General features: G+C 46.7%; 5 protein-coding genes across 5 annotated transcripts; 3 read left to right on the plus strand and 2 right to left on the minus strand.

The window, feature by feature from the left end:
- On the minus strand, positions 1-2,459 carry F5Y00DRAFT_246148 (uncharacterized protein). The gene is made up of 2 exons (XM_048009094.1): positions 1,472-2,459; positions 1-1,420 (listed from the first exon to the last, which is right to left on the minus strand). The coding sequence occupies exons 1-2, from the start codon at positions 2,233-2,235 to the stop codon at positions 211-213; spliced, it is 1,974 nt and encodes a 657-aa protein (XP_047861483.1). The 5' UTR covers positions 2,236-2,459; the 3' UTR covers positions 1-210.
- A 5,131-nt stretch (positions 2,460-7,590) lies between these two features.
- F5Y00DRAFT_167530 (uncharacterized protein) lies at positions 7,591-9,503 on the plus strand. Its single transcript, XM_048004806.1, has one exon. It carries the CDS (start codon positions 7,836-7,838, stop codon positions 9,309-9,311), a length of 1,476 nt encoding a protein of 491 aa, XP_047861484.1. The 5' UTR covers positions 7,591-7,835; the 3' UTR covers positions 9,312-9,503.
- Positions 9,504-10,297: 794 nt separating this feature from the next.
- On the plus strand, positions 10,298-12,309 carry F5Y00DRAFT_246151 (uncharacterized protein). The gene is made up of 2 exons (XM_048009095.1): positions 10,298-10,805; positions 10,880-12,309. The coding sequence occupies exons 1-2, from the start codon at positions 10,710-10,712 to the stop codon at positions 12,128-12,130; spliced, it is 1,347 nt and encodes a 448-aa protein (XP_047861485.1). The 5' UTR covers positions 10,298-10,709; the 3' UTR covers positions 12,131-12,309.
- Positions 12,310-12,715: 406 nt separating this feature from the next.
- Positions 12,716-14,553, plus strand: F5Y00DRAFT_272858 (uncharacterized protein; the record flags this gene model as incomplete). The annotated part of the gene is made up of 2 exons (XM_048013063.1): positions 12,716-13,316; positions 13,385-14,553. 2 exons carry the CDS (start codon positions 12,716-12,718, stop codon positions 14,455-14,457), a joined length of 1,674 nt encoding a protein of 557 aa, XP_047861486.1. The 3' UTR covers positions 14,458-14,553.
- Positions 14,554-18,332: 3,779 nt separating this feature from the next.
- Positions 18,333-19,592, minus strand: F5Y00DRAFT_272860 (uncharacterized protein; the record flags this gene model as incomplete). The annotated part of the gene is made up of 1 exon (XM_048013064.1): positions 18,333-19,592. The coding sequence occupies one exon, from the start codon at positions 19,590-19,592 to the stop codon at positions 18,333-18,335; it is 1,260 nt and encodes a 419-aa protein (XP_047861487.1).
- Between the last annotated feature and the right edge of the window lie 2,196 nt (positions 19,593-21,788).

The raw sequence follows: 21,788 nt of genomic DNA on the forward strand, positions 1-21,788 counted from the left end.
CTATTCTCATGCTTGAGTAAGGCAGTGTAATTTAGGTACATATTACATACTTGAAAGATGAATCGGAACAGCCACTGCTATCCCATATCAAGGGGTCCCATATTATCGAAGCGAATTTTGTCTCTTTTCCGAGACATATACACTGTATTATTCAATGCTGCTGCTATGTATCTTTTTTCTTCACGCCTCTCTGTCTCCTTCCCCTATTTCTTATTTCTTTCCTCCCTTCTTCTTCTTTTTGCCACCCTGCACCCCCGGCGCCTTCTCTACCTTGACGGCGCCCGCACCACCGACTAGCTCCAGCGTCTCTTCCTCCTTGACAACGCCGCCCTGCGTGGACTCCTGGGCCCGCTTGCGGCCCTTCTTACCCTTGGGCCTGTAGGTGCTGCGGTCGCGTAGAGGTAACCACCTTTCTGGATCAGGTAGCTTGCCTTCCTCATAGTTCTTTGGCAGCCGCTTCTTGCGCCGGCGCTTGGCGGCTGGCTTCTCTGGCTCGTGGTCTGCGGGGCGCTTTTTACTTGTGGGGGCTACAGGTCTCTGGATCGAGGCTACGCCCGAGGCCACAAGGGTTTGAACGTCGGCGGCACCGGCTGTGAGACGCTCAATTGGCGTCAGGCTTGGCAGGTACCTCTCTATTTTGGCGAAGTCCTCGTTTGCGAAGGAGGCTACTAGGCCTGCGACTGCGATCGCGTCCTTGTCAGACTGGGCGACTAGGGCTTCGAAGGATTCACCTGCTGAGGCGATGTCCTCACGGCTAGAAGACTTGAGAAGCTCGATGCCAGCTTCGCGGAGGAGAGATGAGGCAGAATCTTTTGATTTCGAGCGCCAGTGTGTGGATGCTCTTGCTAGTTCTGTGCGGATAGAGTTTTGTCGTCCTTGTAATCGATACAACGCTACGGTTACGGCAACAAGACCGGGCGCAAAACGCACGTCCTCGAAGTTGGGAGTTGACGCTGTTTCTAGGCGCTTAAGGAAAGCTTCCAGAAGGGTTAATGCTGGCCCAGGTTTCTTTAATTGCACGTATAGTTGGATAATAGTTAATAGAAGCCCAATATCAGTCGGGCGTTTTTCGAGGAGGGGCAGAATCTGTTTGAGAGATTCTACACCGGTCTGTAGGCGGGTATGCGCTGCTGCGTTGATGACTCCGAGGTTCGCGATTTCTACAGAGCTTGTAGGGGATGGACTCTGTAGAATTAGCTTCGAGGTAGAAGACTCGATACCGTCGAACTTCTGTGCCTGTAGATCTATGGCGCATTCATTTTGTTTCAATATAGATGTCTGGTAGGCAAAGAGCTTATCATTCCCAGACAATCTTGTAGCTGACTGGAATAGACGTTGTGTAAGGAAGGGATTTCTCCCAGAAGCACCGATGGCGATCTCGTTGTTCTGTGCAACCGCCCTTGTTGGCGCTTCCGGGATCCTACCGGAAGTCAGAAGATAGACGCGAATTAGCGTAGATGGCTTTACTCACTCAGATAGCACGATAGATTTATGTAAGGCCGCTGCCTCTGGTTCTTTGCCTAGTCTCGCGAGCACGTAGGCCTGCTGTACCATAATAGGTAGCAGCTCGGCCTTCTTCTCGTCCGCAGATAGATCTTCGCTCGCTTCGCATAGATCCTGCGCCCGCTTAAGGAAAACAGATGCGCGGTTGAAATCGCCTCTTGCGATACAAGTACAGGCAGCATTATACGCTGTTTCAAAAGCTTCGAGATGGTCACGCGAGGGTTGTCTCTCTTGTTCTCTTAATAAATGACCGAGTCCATTCCACTCCAGCTGGGCGTTTGTAGCGAGAAGATTAATATTCAAGTCGTTTTCTTCACCAGCTAGACCTCCTGGTCCCGTTAAGAGATCGTGATAGGCATCGGCGGCATCGGGGAATTTCTCGGCGCGGTAGGCGACCTGAGCAGCAAGATGGCGGAAAGGACGAGAGGACTTGGAGGATGAAGAAGCTGTTTCGAGTGTTTTCGCGGCGCCATCAAGCTGACCAGACTTATAGAGAGCATACGACTTCTCAAAAACACATTCTTTCTCTAATTCATCTCCACCTTCGGCTATGGCTCGGAGGGCATCGTCGAAGCGATCCAGCTTTAAGAGGGCGATAACACGTGTCTTCTGTGCATTAGCATCTTTTTTGGAGGCTTTGATAGCTGCATTGGCGGCTTTCAGGATTTCGTCGTGGTCTTGGATGGTCGAGGCCCTCAAGAGCGAAGTGAGGTTAGCAGCGGCACTCGCCATGGCCGAAGAAGAAGCTGCCGTAGCTAGCCTCTAGATTATAAGGTCGCAAACGGCAATTTAAGAGCTACAATGGTGTGTTAGGTAGTCATTGATAATCACCTATAATGTAAGTGGGATGTAGTTGGATGTAGTTGGATGTTGAAGTCTGGATGGACGGCTGGTGGGGTTCAAAACGCGGGTACGTCAAGTGCCTATCTCAGATACAGGTACATGTATTCTGTAGGTTAAATTTGGTGAATGAGTACTTGGGTAGCTTCCTACTTTCACCCAACATTGAACCTACCCACTTCCTCCAGCTTACATGGCCAGAACAGCGTCAAAATAGATGACCCATCCCCACCTAAGCAAAATAATATACACACACATTTGACAATACAATTTTTCAACCGAATCAAAAGGAAAAAAATATTGAAAAATATTACATTAAACTAAATTGATTAAATATTATATTGTGTAAATTTTATTTAAATTTTATAAAAGTTGGTAAAGTTATTCAAGTTAAAACAAAGGATTAAAGTTAAGAAATTAAATGGGTCATCTATTTTGACGCTGTTCTGATGGCCTCAACTATAATTTGTGGGATAGAAAATACATACCTACACGCTAGGGTATTTATCTTATCTTATCAGCCAAGGCATCTTCCGATTTTTGGTAAACGTCCAAGACTTTTCCATATTGTAACTACCTTAGCTACCTTTACCTTACCTACCTAAGGTAAGCAGATTAATACCATATTCTGCCTCGCCTTTTTATTACTCTTTTCCAACAAGGACCCATAAGCGCTATAAACGATATGGATACTTAAATATGCTTAGTTGTATGCTGTGCAACTCTCCTTCTCGCTCAAAGAAACATAGCCAAACGGGGGCATAGATATGATTTCTCTTCGCCTTTTCTAATCTTCGCCCACCTTTTTAAAGCTCATGCATGCCGACGTATTACCTTGTAATTGGTCGTAACTTAACCTTACTAGACCTCTGTTTGCCTTAGCTCTAATGCTGATGATGGCGATAAGTTATGGATCGCTTCAAGCGGCCGTCGAGACGAATATTCCACTAGCCTTGTTTCGAGCTCATGGACGTAGTAGTATCAGACGGCAGCACAAGGCTTCAAATCCGACTAAGCGAATATTGACTCTTTCCCTCATAGTGGATGGTGACGATGCCATTCTCTCTTCGATGCCGCAATGAGACGGGGCGGTCAACTCAAAAGTAGCGCATGAGCACTAGGATACGCAATCGTATTGTCACCTTCGTGCAGATAGGAACCACAGTGATGCAATCCCAAGAGTAGATCTCACAAATATCTGCGGCACGCGACTCCGAGCTGGTTTGAGGATTGGCATTGGAAGGTGAAATGGTAGCTTATCAAAAGGTATCCAGGAGAGCTGAGAGTTTGTCCAACGCTTCATTCGCCCCCCATTGGGCTTTGTTGATATCGGAGGTTTGTCTGCTCGAGGTGAGGTGAGCAAGATAAATAAATATACCCAAGAAGGACGAAACGCTGGAGGGTAACCCTTGTCGAGCGGGAATATCTACGGCGTGGGGGGAGCGCGTATCATTGTATGTAGGGTATGTGTGTTGTATGTATGCGCAGATTGTAAGGTTGCTTACAGCTCGATGCATCATCCAAGCATCCAAGCATCCAAGCAACCAGATATCCAGACATCCAGACATCCAGACATGCGCAATAATACACACATATATGTATCTTCATATGTACGTTCGATTATGATATGCCTACCTTGCTGGCCCCCTCTTTTTTGATATAACCTACTACGGTAGGTTTCGTATAGGTATAGTATAGCAACTCACGTATTATATCTACATACTTGATCGGTCTATAAAGATTTATGGTCCAAGTACAGTATTCCTATTTTAACCTTGATCTACCGCCCGCATACATACGATCAACGGATTGAGACATTATTACGCAACAGATTCGACGGATTAGTCTATTTATTGCACCATCCCGTCATCCCCCTTTGTACCGAGACAGCGAGATTTCATAGCTTTTGTGGGGCTCCGATAGTACGAAGCCTTTACATAGTACGAAGTCGTACATTCTCATAATACAATTAACAATTATCATCCAATCATAACCACTTATGAACCTCGCCTAATCATCCTAAGCATGTAATGTATGTATTACCACTTGTACAACGTGGACTTCAACGTTGACAATTGACCTCTAATTATTATGTACTTTGTTGCTTGCTGCTTGCTGACATCGTCCTGTAGTATTGCAGTATTGCAGTTTATTGCGGTCTTGGTATATCTCCCGAATCTCGCTCACCCTCTTACTTCGAGGCTCGCAGGGTGACGGTCGCTTGGGTAAGATACCCGCCGATTTTGGTCATCGTGTCCGCCTGTTGCGCAGATTTGATGCATCTGATTGCATTTGATGCACGCCATAAACGCACCGGTCCTTTCGTATCTATACGCCTGCACCTATAGGCATTTCAATCTGTAGATCGACCCAAAGTGAAAATAAATCCCTTACATGGTAGTCTAAATGGTACCATGTGCACATCTACCTAATATACATACGAGGAAGGGTATAATAGACACATCTTATAAGTCGGTAGAGGGACTAGGCGGATTACGTACTCACCGGTCGGTTTCATCACTTTTCACTCATACATATATATGGTTAGATACTCAAGCACTATACCTAAAGTATGAGCTGGCCTGTGACGGCCGAGGCCACTTATACGTACTATACACTAGTAAGACAGCATCAAGACGTTGTAGACATGGGTTGCGGTTGCATTTGGATATACTATGGTACCACCTACCAGTATGTACGTACCTTACCGTCTTGGGGGGGGTTGACTAAACGGTATATATTCAGCTCAATATCCTGAGCCATACATATACTGTTTAACTTAATAGAGGCTTAAATTTATTTACGTATCCCTGTTTGAACAGTTCATTTAATTGAATAGTATATATACCGCTCCCCCGCCGCACGTGCTAAAAATTTAAAACGTATACCTTTTAGAGCCATACATATACCGCTTAATTCAATGAGCGGTATAGATACCGCTCAATCAGAATGAGCCGTTCAAAAAATTGAACCGCTCAGAGATTTGAACGGTCCAATCATATGAGCCGTATACGTACAGCGCAATACACATACAACGTACCTAATAGATGTAATTGATTAGACACGATTGATTAGATTCAATTGATTAGATTCAATTGAATAGACTCAATTGAATAGACTCAATTGATTCAGTATGTGTGGCCTTGTATGTGGCCTTGTATGTGGTATGTGTGGTGTGGGTGGTGTGGGTGGTGTGTGCGCACCTGCCCTGTTAAATACATATATACCATACTAAGAATACCATGTACGTGCGCGTAACGTGACTGCTTATGTCTATTGGTCTATTTGAATGATGCCTGTAGCTTGACCAATTAAAATAATTAAATCCTGTGACTTGAACCTCGTAGCAATAGCTGTAACATTAAAGTAAAAATAAATATGCAATAAGTAAAAGATGAAAGTACAGTACCATACAATTAGTATGGTGCTGTACCTCCCTTTTGCCGCATATGCCTATATACCATATGAGCCGCTCGAAATTTTGAGCCGTTCAGACTTTTGAGCGGCTCAGTCATAATGAGCCGTAGTAATACGGCTCAATCTGATTTGAGCGTCTTTATTATATAAGCGGCTTAATTTAGCTTAGCGGTTCTTATTTTAGCACGTTTATACTTTTTTGAACTGCTCAATTAGGCTTAACGTACTAAAATTTAAACTAGAACCTTTCCCTTCAGGTATTAGAGCGGTTCAATTTTTTGAATGGTATATATGCGGTATATATACCGTTTAGTAAACCCCCCTATGTACGGTAAGGTATATACATACATGTAAGTACCTATCTGGCATAGTATTTCGTAGAAAAAGAGTGTGGGGGGACAACCCCGAGTGGGAACAGTGGGAACAACCGGACCAATAGCCGATACCCAAGACGTTCTCGCCCTCCCGTCTTCTCCTTATCGGCTTGGGGAAAGGACCCCCACACATGAGATGTCACAAGAGATAGTCTCCACTGGCCCCGTTCTCTCTCTAAATCTAAACAAGGCCCTGCGGCAAATCCATGTGGCATTGTGGCTTTTACATGCTTCCTCTTCCACACTTCCACCTGCAGTAAAACGCTGAAGCACCAACCTACTTGGGCGGCAGGGATGGCAATCAGAAAAAACCTCTAATAGTTGATTAAAGTTGCAGTAAGGAACTGCGGGCCATTTTATATTTTACCTTAGGTATATTTTGAATGTTGTCTTAAGACGGAACCCCCCCTTTTGCTGCACATGTCAAATCTCAACACCGTCGCTGTACCTAAGTACTACATTATGTACGCAGTGGGTTAGTATACTTACAATACACCTACCCTATATAGGTTGGAAAGGTAGACGGTAGGCGGGTAGGCCATTGTACTTACCTAGGATGTGGTGTCGCCTTCCCGGTCGCAATAGAGTAATGCATTCTCCTCCCCCCTTCCAATCCCTCGCTCTCTTCTCTCTCCTAGCCTACTACTAGCCTACTACATAGGCTCCCCCAGATATTCTCCCGCAAAATACTCAATACACTACACTACACTACACTACTTACTTACATCTTCCGATTCGGGCCTACTCAAAACTTCGCAAGTTGGCAAAGACCTGATCATCATGAGCAATTCTGTATTTATGTCAGACTTCCAATAACAACTGCCCGCGGTTGGGCCACCACCCCCATCCCTCGTCCATCTGATATAATAGCAATAATTATTATTATAACAAGTGGTGGAAAAAAAGAATCAGGACTGGCGATCCGAACTGTGCCGGGTCTTCGCAATCCTTGTGCGGTATCTGATAACTCGGACCCCCTTCTAGCCTATCGGTTTATCTGCAGCGGATCCCACTCGAACACATCCGTCCACGCATTTTGTACACTCGTCCCCAAAAGTACTCTTTCTGTCTCTTTCTTGCGTCAACTTCTTTTTATCCATTAGACACATCATCTTCCCTGGTGATCCAATACATATCCTGTACTTGTTATCTGCCGTCAGCCAGTACGTCTGTGTTTTGCTGCGGCGTCTTTCGTTACACCCTAGAAGCATACCTACATCGGCCTCTACTAGTTACTAGCTGGTTCCTGGCCTCGAGCGCCGTGGGTAGTTTGATAACGGACTGTGGGACCCGGTCTCATCCACCAGCATACCACCAAGTCATATCCTTATTATATCACCTTAGGATTCCTCCTAGTGTACTTCCCTTCTCAACACCCCATTATCTTCCGGTCTAGGAAACCAAAGAAAAGAAACACGGGTTTCCCACGGTCGTGAGCAAACCCATTCCTACCCGCCGGGAATCTGGTGTATAGGTATTTCAAGCCGTTCCATGGACCAAGTAAACTCCGCCGTCTCGCTTCTGGACTTCGCGCGTTGCGTCCGATAACATTAACTGGCTTCGGGGTGTGTGCTCTTTCGCTCGTGCACAACATAACGTTGGGTACCCGTGCTTGGGTGACCTCAAGGCGAGGCCTCGTATTCTGAAGGCGTCCTCCGGCCCAGGATTGGATTTGTTGCTTTGTAGCTGAAATAAAGGACCATGTCTGAACCTTCTTCGCAGTCACCGCGGGTGGAGCCCGTGGCTTCTAATCAACTTGTCGATGAGAATAAACTTCCTAGCGGACAGTGCCGGTACATTCTGCTGAACCCGGAGATCAAGGGGCAGCGTTGTGCCTGTGTCGGCTTCACCATCAACCGGACTCTCCCAGGCGTCACCTGCGACTGTGGTCACCTCTCGTGTTACCACATCCAGTCTGCCGAACCACCCCCAAATAAAAATGAAGTTGACATACTTCGCCGGCGTATCAAATTACTCGAGGACCAGCTTGACCGAGAAAACGACGGAGGACTGGGCGGTGCGTTGGGTAGTGTGGTTCGGCGCCTGGGAGACTTGGAGGAACAGGTCGAGAAGAATAGAGACGAGACCAATCAAGAGATGAAAGGTTGCTATAAAAATGTTGACCGTATGTGGCAGTCAGTCACCCAGCTTGAAAAGCGGCAAACAGTATACGAAGACCGCCTCCTTATGTTTGATGAACGGTTGGATGGCCATGATGACACCCTACAGGGCTTAGGCGACAGGCTGATGGAGTTTGATGAAGCATCCATGGTTCTTGAAGACCGCGTAGATGCATTAGAGGAAGAGGACTGCCAACGAATCCCATTCCGTAGGCGTCGACGAAGATCTACATCAGGCTCAGAAGACTCGGTGAACTTCAACGTAGCACGCCGGTCCCGCCCATTAAATAATCATGATACAGCGCGATCCACCTCAACTTCAGTCTCGGGCTCTCGCCGCGGGTCTGCCGATAGCCCAGTAGAGGTGACGGGGTCCTGGACCGTGCACATATCGCTTCTCCCAACAGCCTCACAGCCGTTCCCTTTCGAGAAGGACACAAATGCGTATAAGCGATGTCTATCTCGTGGGCTTCACCAAATGATCGCAGTCGGAGGAACAGATGGCGAGTCCTTCGCTAAAGCCGTGTCCAAGGCATTTGGAAGACTCCTCCGAGGTAGAGAGTGGGTTCCGCTACAAGCCCGGCTCTGTGACGCCGCAACATTGCAGGGACTTCCGATGCTCAAGCCCCTAGACCCAGATTTAGTCGGCGGGAGCTATGACCTCGATTTTCTACGCAAGTATTGCGCCGTTTGCTTGCCAAATGGTAAGGTAGAGTCCATGTACATTGCAATGCAGTCGGATACCTTCTCGTGGCATTTCCTAAGGCGATCGCCGTGCTATCTAGATGGTCTTGAGGAATGCTGGGCCTACGATCCGCTACTTGACCCGAACGACAACTTCGAGGATTTCAACGGCGAGGTAGAAGATGGGAGGTCGGCAGGGGAGATTGTACCACCTCTACCCTCTTTAAAAAGGACAGCATCAGAGATGTCTCGGACACCGAGTATGGGTTCAATGTCGGCAAACGAAGTAAACGACAGTTCGCGGCAAAAATTACCACGAACATGTATGCGAACACCTATGGAAGTTCGTAGACAGGGTGTGGAGACGGTTTAGATTTGGGGGTTGGATATACCATATAGAAGCACGACGAAGTGCATATAGACATGGGAGGGCGTTTTCTTTTTCCCTTTTCCCTAGGAGACGGGCCGCAGACAGACGACAGGGAAGGAATACTAATGGATTCCTACAAGTTTAATTATTCTCACTCCTTTCGCCCCTATTCACCTATTCGCCTACAAACAACTGAAGGAGGCATATGTGCTCTAGGCTGATGAATGTTCCTTATCATTCTGATCGAATAGTTTGCATATCCACACGGCGGATATGAAAGAGGACGGTGATGATGACGAATATTTTATTTTATTTTTCGAGAGAGAGGACGTGATGGCCTAGTAGAAAGTTTTAAGCAGCAGCAAATTGGGAGTCTCAACTATCTACATGTTTTTAAACAGTAAGTGTAAGACAGAGGTACGAATTCTACAACCGGGCAGAGCGGAATGTCAACAAACAGCGGTCAAGATTGTCGACAAGAAGAGGAAAGAAGAAAGGGAAAGAAAAAGTCCAGTGGCCCAACCGTTATGGCCCAAGCCACATGAAACCGGACAGCCTGCGGCTTACATATACAGTGTTAGTCAACACGTTGCATGCACATATATGTATTCAATGATTTGGAACGTATCCGAACGATGGTCCTTTGGGTAAGCCGAGCCTTAGAGATTTATTTGCAGTTGAAGAAGAAAGGGAGAGGAGGTAATACTCATCGTTCGTTATATTATTAAATTTTAGTTTCTCCAACTTATTTGCTTCATATATCTGAAATATTACGTATAAACTGCATGTTTGTAATGTGCGTATGTGCGTAGGTAGCCTTTGCTGCAAATGAGACACAAGAGAAGAAAGAGCATATACAAAGGTACTAACTAGGGGTTAATAATAGAGAAAAGACCCACCTGGATGTGGGGGTTAGTCAGCTAAGGCTTCTGCAACGTCTAAAATGGTCAAGGTACCTAAGTACCAAGCTACCTCCTTCAAAGCTTCAACTTCATCACAAATTACATTGGATAACTTGAACGTACTAAATACATAAGAGCGAAGGCAGTGCAGATATATTTCCCCTTGCATATACTGCGCACTTACATACCTCCTTCCTACCCCCTCCCGTCCATATTATATCTACTTCGTTCAATGATTCGAAGCTTCAGTCTACAATATTCACCTAATTGCATACATTATCCATTATCCGTTAGCCACGATCGCATCGCATCAATATACCCTCCAGCTGATATCAAAGCCATAGCTTGAAGGTGCTGGGTGTTTCCTCAACTTGTTTTGACCACTCCTTCTTTTCGGCGCGCCTTGCACCTTTGGATTCAACGATTCCACTCGACCAGTTTCCCCGCGACTCAGCCCTTTCCGTCAAAAACGCGCCTTGGCAGGTAGATACTAGACACGATGGACACTATGGATCTCGACATGGAGATGGATGTGGATATCGACCTCGTGCCTGACGAGCCTATAATTCCCGAACCAGAGTTTCAAGACGCACCTGTATGCTCAACTACCGTAACGCCGTAACATACGCTAGGCGAGGCGAAATAAAATGCTAACAAATGTCTTTCTAGGGCAATCGCTCACCCGGGGAAATAGTAGATGACGATACTCCCATACCCGTCAAAGTCTATATCAGAGGTCTCGATGTCATGAATCCCGAAGAGGTCAAGACTTATGTCGCCGAACACTTCCCAGAGGAACCAATAGAGAGAATAGAGTGGATAGACGATTCCTCAGCCAACTTGTTATTTGCTTCCGAATCGGCCGCGTCGCGCGCTCTCAGCTCCTTAGCAGCTCAGGACATATATGACGTTTCTCAACTTCCCTTACGGCAACTCTTATCTGCCAAGCCTTTCTCAAAGAGGCCAGAGGTCATGTTACAAGTCCGGTTAGCTGTCGCATCTGATAAGAAGCAAGTCGGCGCTGCTTCGAGGAGCCGCTTCTATCTTCTGAACCCCGAATATGACCCAGAAGAACGGCGACGGCGCAACGAGGCGCGGAGGTACCGTGACCGGGATGGCGAGGGGTATAACCGTAGGCGAACAAGGGAAACCCGAAACCGGGAGACCGAGGAGCAGTTCGATGTCAACCTATATGACGATGACGAAGCCGCCTTATCTCGTCGCGCATCGTACTCGCGACCTCGGCGCAGGCGGTCGTACACACCAACTACGAGCGAAGAGGGATATAGAAGGGATTCGTATCGTCCCGACAATCGCGGCAAAGAGCTATTTCCTGGCAGTTCTGGCGGCCACAACGAGCCTCAGCGAAGGCGGTCAGCTTCACCCCGTGGTCGAGATAGCGATCAGGCAATGGATGACATTGAGAGTGACGGGTTGGCAGCTCGAAATCGTGACAAAGCACGTGCAATCAAGAGCCGCATGTCGCGTAGCAATAGGGCTAGGGAGCTTTTCCCAGACAAGTCAGGAGAAGGATCCGGGCGGCTCGGGGATGAAATGGAAGATACAACTACTTTACTAGCCAAGGGGATCATGCTACCTCTGATGGACGAGAGAAACGATACACGGGCAACGTCAGGGCGTAGGCTCGAGGATAGGATTACCGTTCCGGGAAAGAGTAAACTGGCAGACAGGATTACGACTGTAGAGGAGGCTAGGGACTCTGGCTTCAATATTCGTGGGACAGCAAGCCAGAGGAGCGCCAATCAAGGGTTCGCAATTAAGGGCAGTGCAGGCAAGTCAGCGAAGGAACTATTCCCCGAAAAACTGGGGGCGAATTCCGGAAAGGAGCTCTTCGCTGATAGACTCGAGGGAAGGTCAAGACAGCGGCAGCGGCAGAGAGCTGGAGACTTATTTGACTGATAGACGCACATATGCGATATGGATTCTAGGATGGATACTACGGTGACAGGCGTATATGAGAAAAGCGTTGGCCTTGTAACATTAGGTAGATGGTTACATATATAGTATCATTCGGCGAATGCATTAGTTAAGAGGATAGTAGTCTGATGTTTTAATATGCGAGCGTAGATATAGATGGATAAAATACACGTGCCTAACGTATGTACCTGCCCTTCAGGCGCGTCATAGGTACATGTATGATGGGAAGTCACGTAGCTGCCAGGAATGGTTGATTGTTACAGTCATTGTCACAGTCGACTGTGACTTCCCCCAATTGAAGGAATAAATCTACCTAAACCAACTAAACCGTCAAAAGTTTGTCCCCTTTCCAACCAATTCACTTTATCCCTTTTGCATCGTTGCCTTCCACCCGCATGTTGTTCTCAGCTATCTAATCCTGTTCCCCTGTTCCCATGTTCTCCTGTTTCCCTAAAAGCTGCACCCAACTCTTCTTGCCATAGCATATAATCTAGGTCAGTGCCCCTCAGTCAATCATTATACGTTACGTTGTATATTTAATATTGGACCTAGAGAGACGTCTGCAACATGACCGACTTCAGCTGGCTTCGGCTCGGGCAGCGTTCTCGTACTCCTAGCATCCCCCGAACGCCAACGTCCCCTGAGCGCACGCCGAGACGGGCCGCCAGCAACTTAAGTCTAACCAGCCACTCATCGCACGAGCCATTGACTGGTAGCAGTGTTGCTAGTTTGTTTATCCGCGAACAGGATAAAATATGGTATAATCCCTCTCTAGACCAGATGGTCGAGGCGCTCCAGGTCGTTCTCATGACCCAGGGAGCGCTACAACCCATTCCCATCGAGTATAACTCGTATATCCTACACCTGATCGAAGGATTCGCCAACGCTCAGGAGAAGATTCAGACCATCGATGCCGCTTACAACGAAGCTAGGCACTCGCTTGAGTATCACCTGGAGCATTTCAAATCCGTAGCCGACGAATGGCTGGAACGCGAGAGTCAGTATAAAGCTGAGATCAAACGGCTTGAAGTACTGTTGTCAAGGACGTCCAGTGATGGTCTAGAAGCAGTGACGCTAGCCAGGACGAACAGTGTCGTTGATAGGAATGGTCCTCAGGCTAAGCAATTTGTCTCTAAATTGAAGCGCCTCAGCACGCAAACCATGCAAGGTAAGTACATCAGCTGTCCACCTAGTACCCCTCTTCTCAACAGAAATATCTTACATATACATGTGTAGAGGCGTCTCTTGACGTACCTAGAGACATAGACAAATATGAGACCAAGCCTGTACCAAAAGTACTCGACAGTAATAGTGACTTCCTCATGAGCGAGAGGATACGGCGACATGATACTGTCATAAATGCTAGCATGATTCGCTCTAAAAGTAGGCGTCGACGATATGAGACAGCAGTGACCTCAGGAGCGAGTGAGGATTCGTCTAAGCCAGAGAAAGAATTAGTGGAACCCACAGTTTCTACCGGTCAAATAACGCCAAAGCCAAAGCCAAAGCCACTATTCTCGGATGATGTATCCGACGCATCTGAGATAGATGGCAGAATAGGAACAGGGATAGAACCCTCCGGGTGGCGCAGAAAGCAAGCTAGGCGGCAGATATTAGAGAACTTACTGGACTGCGAGGACTGCGAGGAACCTCTCGGTGGCAGCAGCGACGACGCCTCTTTTCGCTCGGAGGACGTTCACCGGCATCCGAGCGGTTGTGGGCTCGATGATGTGCCCAAGGATGTAGGTCTCAACCTCGACGAAAGACGCCTACGATGTCTATCTGGGTTCTCGTTTGTGCCTGGAGACGACGTATCTCATGTTCTCACGAGTGGCGGCTCTGGCAATAAACTTCTAGCAGGGGCCTCTCCTAGGAGAAACGTGGATAAAGATGCGGAGCTATGGAAGCCTAGGTTTAAAGACATGAAAGAGAACTCAGCCAAGGAGATAAGCGAAGGGCCGGTGTGCGATTTGTCTAGCTCCCCGGAGTCTTTGGAAGACCGGTGGTCATCAGCCGCGGAAAAGAGCTGCTCGCGAAGTTCATGTACGAGCAGTCTAGACACAGTAATTCAAGCAGCTACAGGGAGCCCATCGGTGGCTGCTTACTTCGATTCTCCAAGGGTACCAATAGCATTACCAACGTCACTCGATAGAAACAGGGTCCGGAGTCCTAGTTCAGGATTTGAGTTAACTAGTAGGCGTGCAACACTCTCGCCAACGCCGGGGGGTGAAAGCAGTGAGTATAGCAAGGCAACGAGCACGAACAAGACCAGGAACCAATGTCATAATAATGTACGAGGCGTTAAGTAGTGTATCATCAATACATGTAGAAAGGATGGAGTAGGTAACGTTTATGCGGTGATTCTTAGACGGTTGATTTAATCTTCGAGGGATCCATCTGTTGGCGATACCTATCGAATTCGTGCTCGCGAGGCTCTAAGCTGATACTGTACAAGAAAAGAAAAGGCTCGATCTATAAGCAGTCCGTTTGTTTGTTTGTTTTTCTTACACATATAATTTCAAAAAGCCGTCCCGTAATCCTACAATGTCTGGATTAAACGCCTCCTCTGACTAATTGCCAACATAACCCGCATTGGGCTTCTATGTGTGCCAGGCTTGAAGCCTCGCTATAGGATTTCGGCCGAAAAAACTGAAGAGTCGGCGAGGCAAGTAGAAATGATAATGCACTGTACGTATATCATCAGGTGGAAAGTAGATCTCAGATCTTCAGGGTCAAGAGGGATCCGAGCACATGTATTATTGGACGGAGTAGCTCCCGATGATGATGTGCTGTAATGTGCAGGGACAGGGACGGCACAGATAGATAGTTAGAAAGAGAGATGTATATTTAGAAGATGTAGATATTGTCAACGTCGGCCGGTTTTTCCCGAGTTTTGTGCTCTAGCACGGTGTCAGTGTTTGACTTGTGTTATGTTGTATGTATGTATGGGTTTAAGCTTATTTTTAAAAGTTAGGTTTTATTATACAAATTTAACTAATAACTAGTTTAATAAACCTTGTTAGTTTTTGTCTTTCCGTAAATTTTAATAATAATAATAAAAACTTGACATTTTACTTTTTTAAAAAAGGGGGGTGATGAAAGGGGGGTGGTGAAAGTTAAGCTTATATCCGTAATAACGTTTTCCCCGTTCGTTGGAAACTAACGATGATGATGATGATAAATGATGACGATGCCGGTGCCAAGGATTAATTGGGTTACGCATGGACATGGGGGCAGCATGGGGTATGGATGGATGCGTTGGACGGGGATACATAACTTAAGGTTCGGTTCTCGATAACCGAGCGCGTTGACCCAGATCTCCGGGCCTGTGTACCCTGCGGAGATCGGAGAAAGCGAGTACCTCCTTTTTCTATTATTTCTATTATTTTTATTGCTTCTGTTATTTTGTCTTTTCGTTCCTCCTGTTTTTATTATTACTGTTATTTGTTATTTTTATTAACTGCTATATATTAGTAATTAGTCTCTTCAGCGGATTCTCCTTTGTCTCGGGACGGTATGTCCGCACGGAGCTAAGCTAACGTGCTTCGCAGGGCAAGTGAAAGAAACAGCGAGCGGCAGGCCACGCCGTAATATCACAAATCCAATATATCGCGCCCCCGACAGCATGATATGTAGCACAATCTCTACCATGCGGATCTTGCATCTCATCGGCGACCTGGGAGTATTTATGATAAAGTACATAAGTATAAATATATGTACGTATAACTACTTGATTATATGTACTTATAAAGTTAGGTGGTTATATGTAGTTATATAAAGTATAGAGTATAAATAGTAGGCAGTAAGAATTAATAAGAACAAATATAATAAATATATATATTTATATATCTACCCAAGTACCGACAGCAGCAGCAGCAGCAGCAGCACCGCGGATCAGGCCCAGCCAAACCCAATCAAACCCCTGGTCGCTAATCTATCTCGACCTCGCATGGCTGTCTCGTCACGTACGTACGATAAATGATCTGTATGATATGAAGTCAGCATATGCATGCAGTAAAACGAATATAAAATAAAATAAACTACCGGTATTAAGAAAGAAAAGGAAAAAGATCCCTGCACCAACTCACCAGTACCATGCTGCCGGTAACACTCCCCTTCCAACAGTCAAACGGTCGGGATTCCACTGAGCCGGGAGGTAACCGGAGAAAGACGCACAAACACAAAGGATCTTTCCGCCATCTCCAATCCCCATTATTGAATAGATAGTGCCATATATTTCATCCCCATGTCCCTGTCGCGCGGTTAATTTGCGGTGTACATCAGGTAGACATACGGTATCCAGCACCCCGTGATACGGGGCCCATCCCGGCCAGGTAAGTGAGTTTAAACTTGCCTCGCCTTCTCTTGCCTTCAAGCAGAATAGGTAATTAATAATAATAATAAAAAGGAAGAGACATATATGAACGTAACCCTCCATCTTCCCGCTCTGGAGCTAAAGCTGGAGCGGTCTGCAAGGGAGCGGCTGGCCGCATGGGGCTTATCATACGTGTATAATACACCACGCACATACACACGTATACACATACTCGTAGAGCTAGGTAGCCTTACATGTGCGCAGGAAGACATGTAGGTCCTTATTACCCTGTGACCACGTCCAATTTATCGGACAAAAATCGAGCAGAAGCAAGATCAGGGGCGTACATATATATATTCCTCTGCCGTTAAAAAGAAAAGCCCCTTAATATATATATATATACTTCTCTTACAGCCCTCAGGGGCTGCATGGCGGCCGTTGCTCGCCAAGTAGGTTATGTGCTGACAAACGCCAACGGCGAGTGTGAGAGGGGAGAGCGAGGGGGTGGTAATTGGCGCGTGGGTAGGATGCAGAAACAACCATGTATTGACGAACGGTATTGTTGTATAAGGTAGGTACTGGCAAATTTTGGGTGTTTAATAATGCAAGGGCATTTCGTAAATAATACTAGAAACCGGTATGTGGCTCAATAGACATCCACGATTATACCACGCTCAATATATGTGCAGACATACGTATGTACATACATACATACATACCTCATACTTACCCTATCCCGGATCCTAATGGTATATTATCCATTCTTATTCCTTTTTTTTTTCCCCATCGTTACAACGCTCAATACCAACCCCATCCCATCCCAACTTCGGGGTTCAAAACCTAGCTCATGCCGCGCCAAAAGCCAACAGAAGATAGAGTAGCAAAGCGCAGCAGCGTACATATGCAGCAGGATCAGAGATCTGCACTACCCGGACTAGACCGGGGGTGTGTGTGCGTGTCTCCTCCCCCCTCCCTTGTTGTACCGGCTCGTTCGGCAACGTTTATATTATCATTATTGGTTTACCAATAACTGCTCTCCCCTTGTGACACTTTCCCCGGCGGGTACTTTTGAATAGGGGTAAACCCTGAAACCGTTCTATAACGTCCGCTTCGCTGTTGGTCTCGAGGGGGGGCATCGGGATGGAACAATAACTTCCATCGTTAGAGCCATAGTGGCCTCTCCTTTTCTAGACTCGGTGCGTTCCACAGCATTGTCGAGTCCTGTCGGCTACTTTCTACTCGCGAACCAAGAGTATTAGGGACCACGCCATATCGGCCGCCGTTGAAGGATAATTTTGCTCCCCACGAAGGGGGGAAGGGATCGTTCCACCTAGCCCATCATATCCGGCTGTTGGTACACGGTTAGTCCTATTCACACAACTCTAAGTTGACAAGAAGGCTAGAATAAATAAGAGAATAATGCTTTATTAATTCATCTTGTAGTAGTGCCAAGCTAGATTCATCATATGGTCTGAATTGACAGAGAACATGGAGCCTTCTCCGTTTCCTTAATCCGTATGTCAATCTCGTACATTGAGCGCCAACACGTTCCATGTAATCTCCGGCATTCCCTACTCTATTCATCAGGTAGATACTCAACCCTCATGAGAAATTGCAGTATACAAGAAACCACATTTGAATCCCATCGCTTTCTAACTCCAAACATCCCAGCTATCCCGGTGACTGGGGGTCTTCGTCGGTTTGTATTAGTAAATATATATCGTCAAATACCGACATGAAATAGACACCAAGTAGGTCATTTATCCTGTTTTCCAGTACAACGACCTCTTGATGACTCTCTTTTGGGGGGGGGGGGGTGTTCCTTCGTAATTCATGAATCCAACGGCACTTTGATAGACCCTCGCACACTTAATGAGTCAGGAAGTTTAAATCCATCCTAGGGTCCACGGCGCGGTGTTTGTCTTTAAGCTGTGATGGCGGGGATCGACGCTGTAGGTGTGGAGATCTGCGTTGTAATAATGGAGATCGGCGCTGTAAGCGTGGTGATACGCGCTGTGAGGATGGAGATCCCGAGCCCGAATTATGTCGTTCCGGGCGTCGTGCCGGATGACGTGGCGGTGTGTCAGGTGCCGTGCGCCGTCGACCATGTAAGTCATAGCTTCCCGGGAAGCATTCATTAATATGCGGTAGCTGTACCCGGTTTAGACGAACAGCCTCCCTTGCTGGCTGCGAGTCGTGACTGGGATTCGGTGCTTGAATCTCATGCGACGGCGAGGACGAATCCCTAACCCGTAATGGAGGTAGTACGGGGAGAGTCTCTCGGGAGTGGCTAGAAGCGTGTATATCGCGGTACGGCAAGCTATGATCCGACATCCAAGGAAAAGGAGTAGATGACTCTGGAAGCTCAATAGGGGATGTCGAAGACGCGGAAGGCGATGGGAGCCCCGAGAACTCGGAGTAGTTTTCCCATGAACTGGCACGGCGACTTTGGTAGTTATATGGTGAGGTTGGACCGTATGTAGAAGGATCTACAGAACGATAAGTAGAAGGATAAGGAGAAGCAGAGGCCGGGCGCGATAAGTTAGTGGCCTCATTGATAATTGCATGCTGTTCATATTCATGGTGCCTGTGATGTCCGTGCTGTCCGTGCTGTCCGTGCTGTCCGTGATGCTCGTGGTATTCGTGGTGTCCGTAGAGTGAGCCGCTCGAGTAGCCCGAGCGTGAGTGAAGGTGATGTGTGTCGTGGCGGTGGTATGATGCTGGAACCTGCGATAGTTCCGGCGTAGACTCGTCGTGGGTATTTTGACCATGAACCCTAGCGTAGTGGTTTTCAGCTGCTCTACGCATCAGACGCTGCCGGCGGTTCATACCGCCGTTCCACCAGTTCTTGACCGCATTGTCGCTTCGATTGTTGAGAGCTCTGGCAATCTCAGCCCAACGTTTCCCCTTGGAGCGGACCAAATTCTCTATTAAAATACCCTCTTCAGGTGTAATAGGGCTATGGTTGAGGCCGGGCTTTAGGTTCTGATGATAGCGCTCCCTACACTGCTTTGGCGACCTTGTTTGAACGCGCTGCGCAATTTTGACCCAGTTCAAGGCGCCTTGCTGTTCGACGATCTCCTTCAACATCTCATCTTCGCGATTTGTCCAGGGGCCGCGCCTCGACATCATGACGGTGTCGCTTGGCGATAGGTACGTATGGAAGTAATGGGACCAATATAAAAGCGAGGGACAGGGGGGACAAGTAAGTGATTCGGTAGACCGGGCCCAGAGAAATATGTGTGCGATATAGAGTGATGATATCCAAGTGAAAGTGATAACCAAATTGTAAAGGGGTTTGGCCATCGATCCCGGTTATATATTATCAGTTATAACTGAACCCGTGTGATGGCTACGCCCGGTTAACGTTTTAATGATTCCTAACCGTCCAAGCGGCTTGAGAGCTTCGAACTCTAGTTCTTCATTTACAGCCACGCGTTCAGTGGAAATTCAGGTTTCGACTACTCGTAAAGGCAGTTTACATAGTCGAAATTTCGAAGTAGTTTTAAGTTGTTGAAGAGCTGGCTTAGACTACGGCGAATAGTAACATATGGAGTAAGATCGGGCAGGGAACAGACATAGACCAAGATAAGGCATATATGCTAGGTAGGTATAGGAAAGGGTAGAAAAAGTATAGGAGCACAGAACATAGAATGGAGGATGTATATTGGCTGTAGGCTTAGATGTAAATTGGGGGTAGAGTTGAACGAATGAAGGGGGAGGGATGGGGACGAAGATGGCACAAGATCAAGTTAAGTTAAGTTGAGAAGAGAAGCTAAGCTAAGCATGAGAGAGTACATGAGCGAGTACGAGTATGAGCGTTGACAACTGTAAAAGTAATACATAGTAGTAGCAACACCGGTAATAGCGAATGGTAGCAGTAGCAGTAGGAGCAGGAGCAGGAGCAGGAATATGTAGGTAGTAGGTATTGTATACCTAATAAACGGTAGTAGCACGCTGCAGGTGGATGTAGGTAGGTAGGTAGATCTGTAAGTTCTAAAGTAAGTTCTAAGAGACCCACATCCTTCCTGCCTTCTCAGCAGCCCTCTCGTCAGCTAAGTGTTCGTACCTACCTATATGTAGGTTATGTGCATGTGTATCGTAGTTGCTAATCTAGCTGATTCGTTCTGGACAAGTGCTTTCCAAGGTTCAAGGTTCGTACCACCTGCATTCTTTAACTCCTAGCTTTTCTTTTTCTTTTTTTTCTTCTTCTTCTTCTTCTTCCTAGGTGAAGCATATGAGGTAGGATGAGGGAAAAAAAGCAAGTCTAGAAGGACTTATAAAAAAAAAAAAAAGGAAAAAAAGGAAAACGTCCAGCCACCGCCTCTAGAGCCAGGTAAGATAGGCAAGGTAGACAAGGCCAAAAAAGATTATGCGCAATACGTGGATAAGGGGCTGCCCCATATCCGCGACCAACGTAGTGGGGGATGGGGGGAATTGCGTACAAGTTCAACGCCTTCGCTTCCTTTCCCCCTTGCTTTTTTCATTTTTAATCCCATCTTCCCTCTTTCACTTTTTTTTATGTCATATCTATTCGCTCGTGAGCATCATCTAGGCTAGTACCACCATATATCAATACTATTAGCAGCAGAGGTTCTCTTAAAGATGCCCACGACGTATCATCCGATAATTAAGTTTAGGTTTGGGCCGTACCGGTTTGTAGGTTCAGGTTAGACGAAACTTCAAGTTAGATAGACAGATAGATAACTTAGTTACTAACAGGTAGCTAGTGGAGAACCACGAGGCTCAGGTAGGTATCTCCGATTTGAGATGCCAGCTGCCGAGTGAGGTTTAGACCCAAGATGATTTGTTTCGTGAAGAACCGCCCCCCGGTATATTCGAACCACAACCCACACGGCTTGATTATTATAAGTATACCATATATATATGTATGTATGTAGTGTATATGCGAACCCCAGATCCGACAAGGGGTCCCAGACAGGTACCTATTCCCAGTCTATGTATTCTATCCCCTGCTTGGTACCATACTTATACACCTAAGTAGTATGTAAGTCTTTTGTATATAGCTCGAGTATAGGTACTTTATAAAACGATCAACATGGCCCCGGCCGTTTAAAGTTCGTTAGGGTGACGATCTGCATATGTGGCTTCTTTACTTCTCCAGCGACCCATTGACTTGGGATCTCATCTTCACCGGCTGAAACTAAGAACAATATATTTACTTACAGTTAAACATTTGCCTACCTAAGACATTTACCAGGGTTCTTCAGCCTGTTTGGGGACATTGATATGCTTACTGTGTGTAAGGGTTTTTTTTTTCTCTTGTCAGTTCTTAATAACTCTCCAACACTACGGATATAATTA

This window comes from Daldinia vernicosa (assembly GCF_022497035.1).
Source record: "Daldinia vernicosa strain CBS 139.73 unplaced genomic scaffold F5Y00scaffold_55, whole genome shotgun sequence".
Lineage (NCBI taxonomy): Eukaryota > Fungi > Ascomycota > Sordariomycetes > Xylariales > Hypoxylaceae > Daldinia > Daldinia vernicosa.

Coding starts and splice junctions, on each gene's coding strand:
- F5Y00DRAFT_167530 (XM_048004806.1), top strand. CDS start 7,836: ATGTCTGAACCTTCTTCGCAGTCACCGCGGGTGGAGCCCGTGGCTTCT.
- F5Y00DRAFT_246151 (XM_048009095.1), top strand. CDS start 10,710: ATGGACACTATGGATCTCGACATGGAGATGGATGTGGATATCGACCTC. Junction 10,806..10,879: donor CAGAGTTTCAAGACGCACCT/GTATGCTCAACT, acceptor ATGTCTTTCTAG/GGCAATCGCTCACCCGGGGA.
- F5Y00DRAFT_246148 (XM_048009094.1), bottom strand. CDS start 2,235: ATGGCGAGTGCCGCTGCTAACCTCACTTCGCTCTTGAGGGCCTCGACC. Junction 1,421..1,471: donor AAATCTATCGTGCTATCTGA/GTGAGTAAAGCC, acceptor GACTTCCGGTAG/GATCCCGGAAGCGCCAACAA.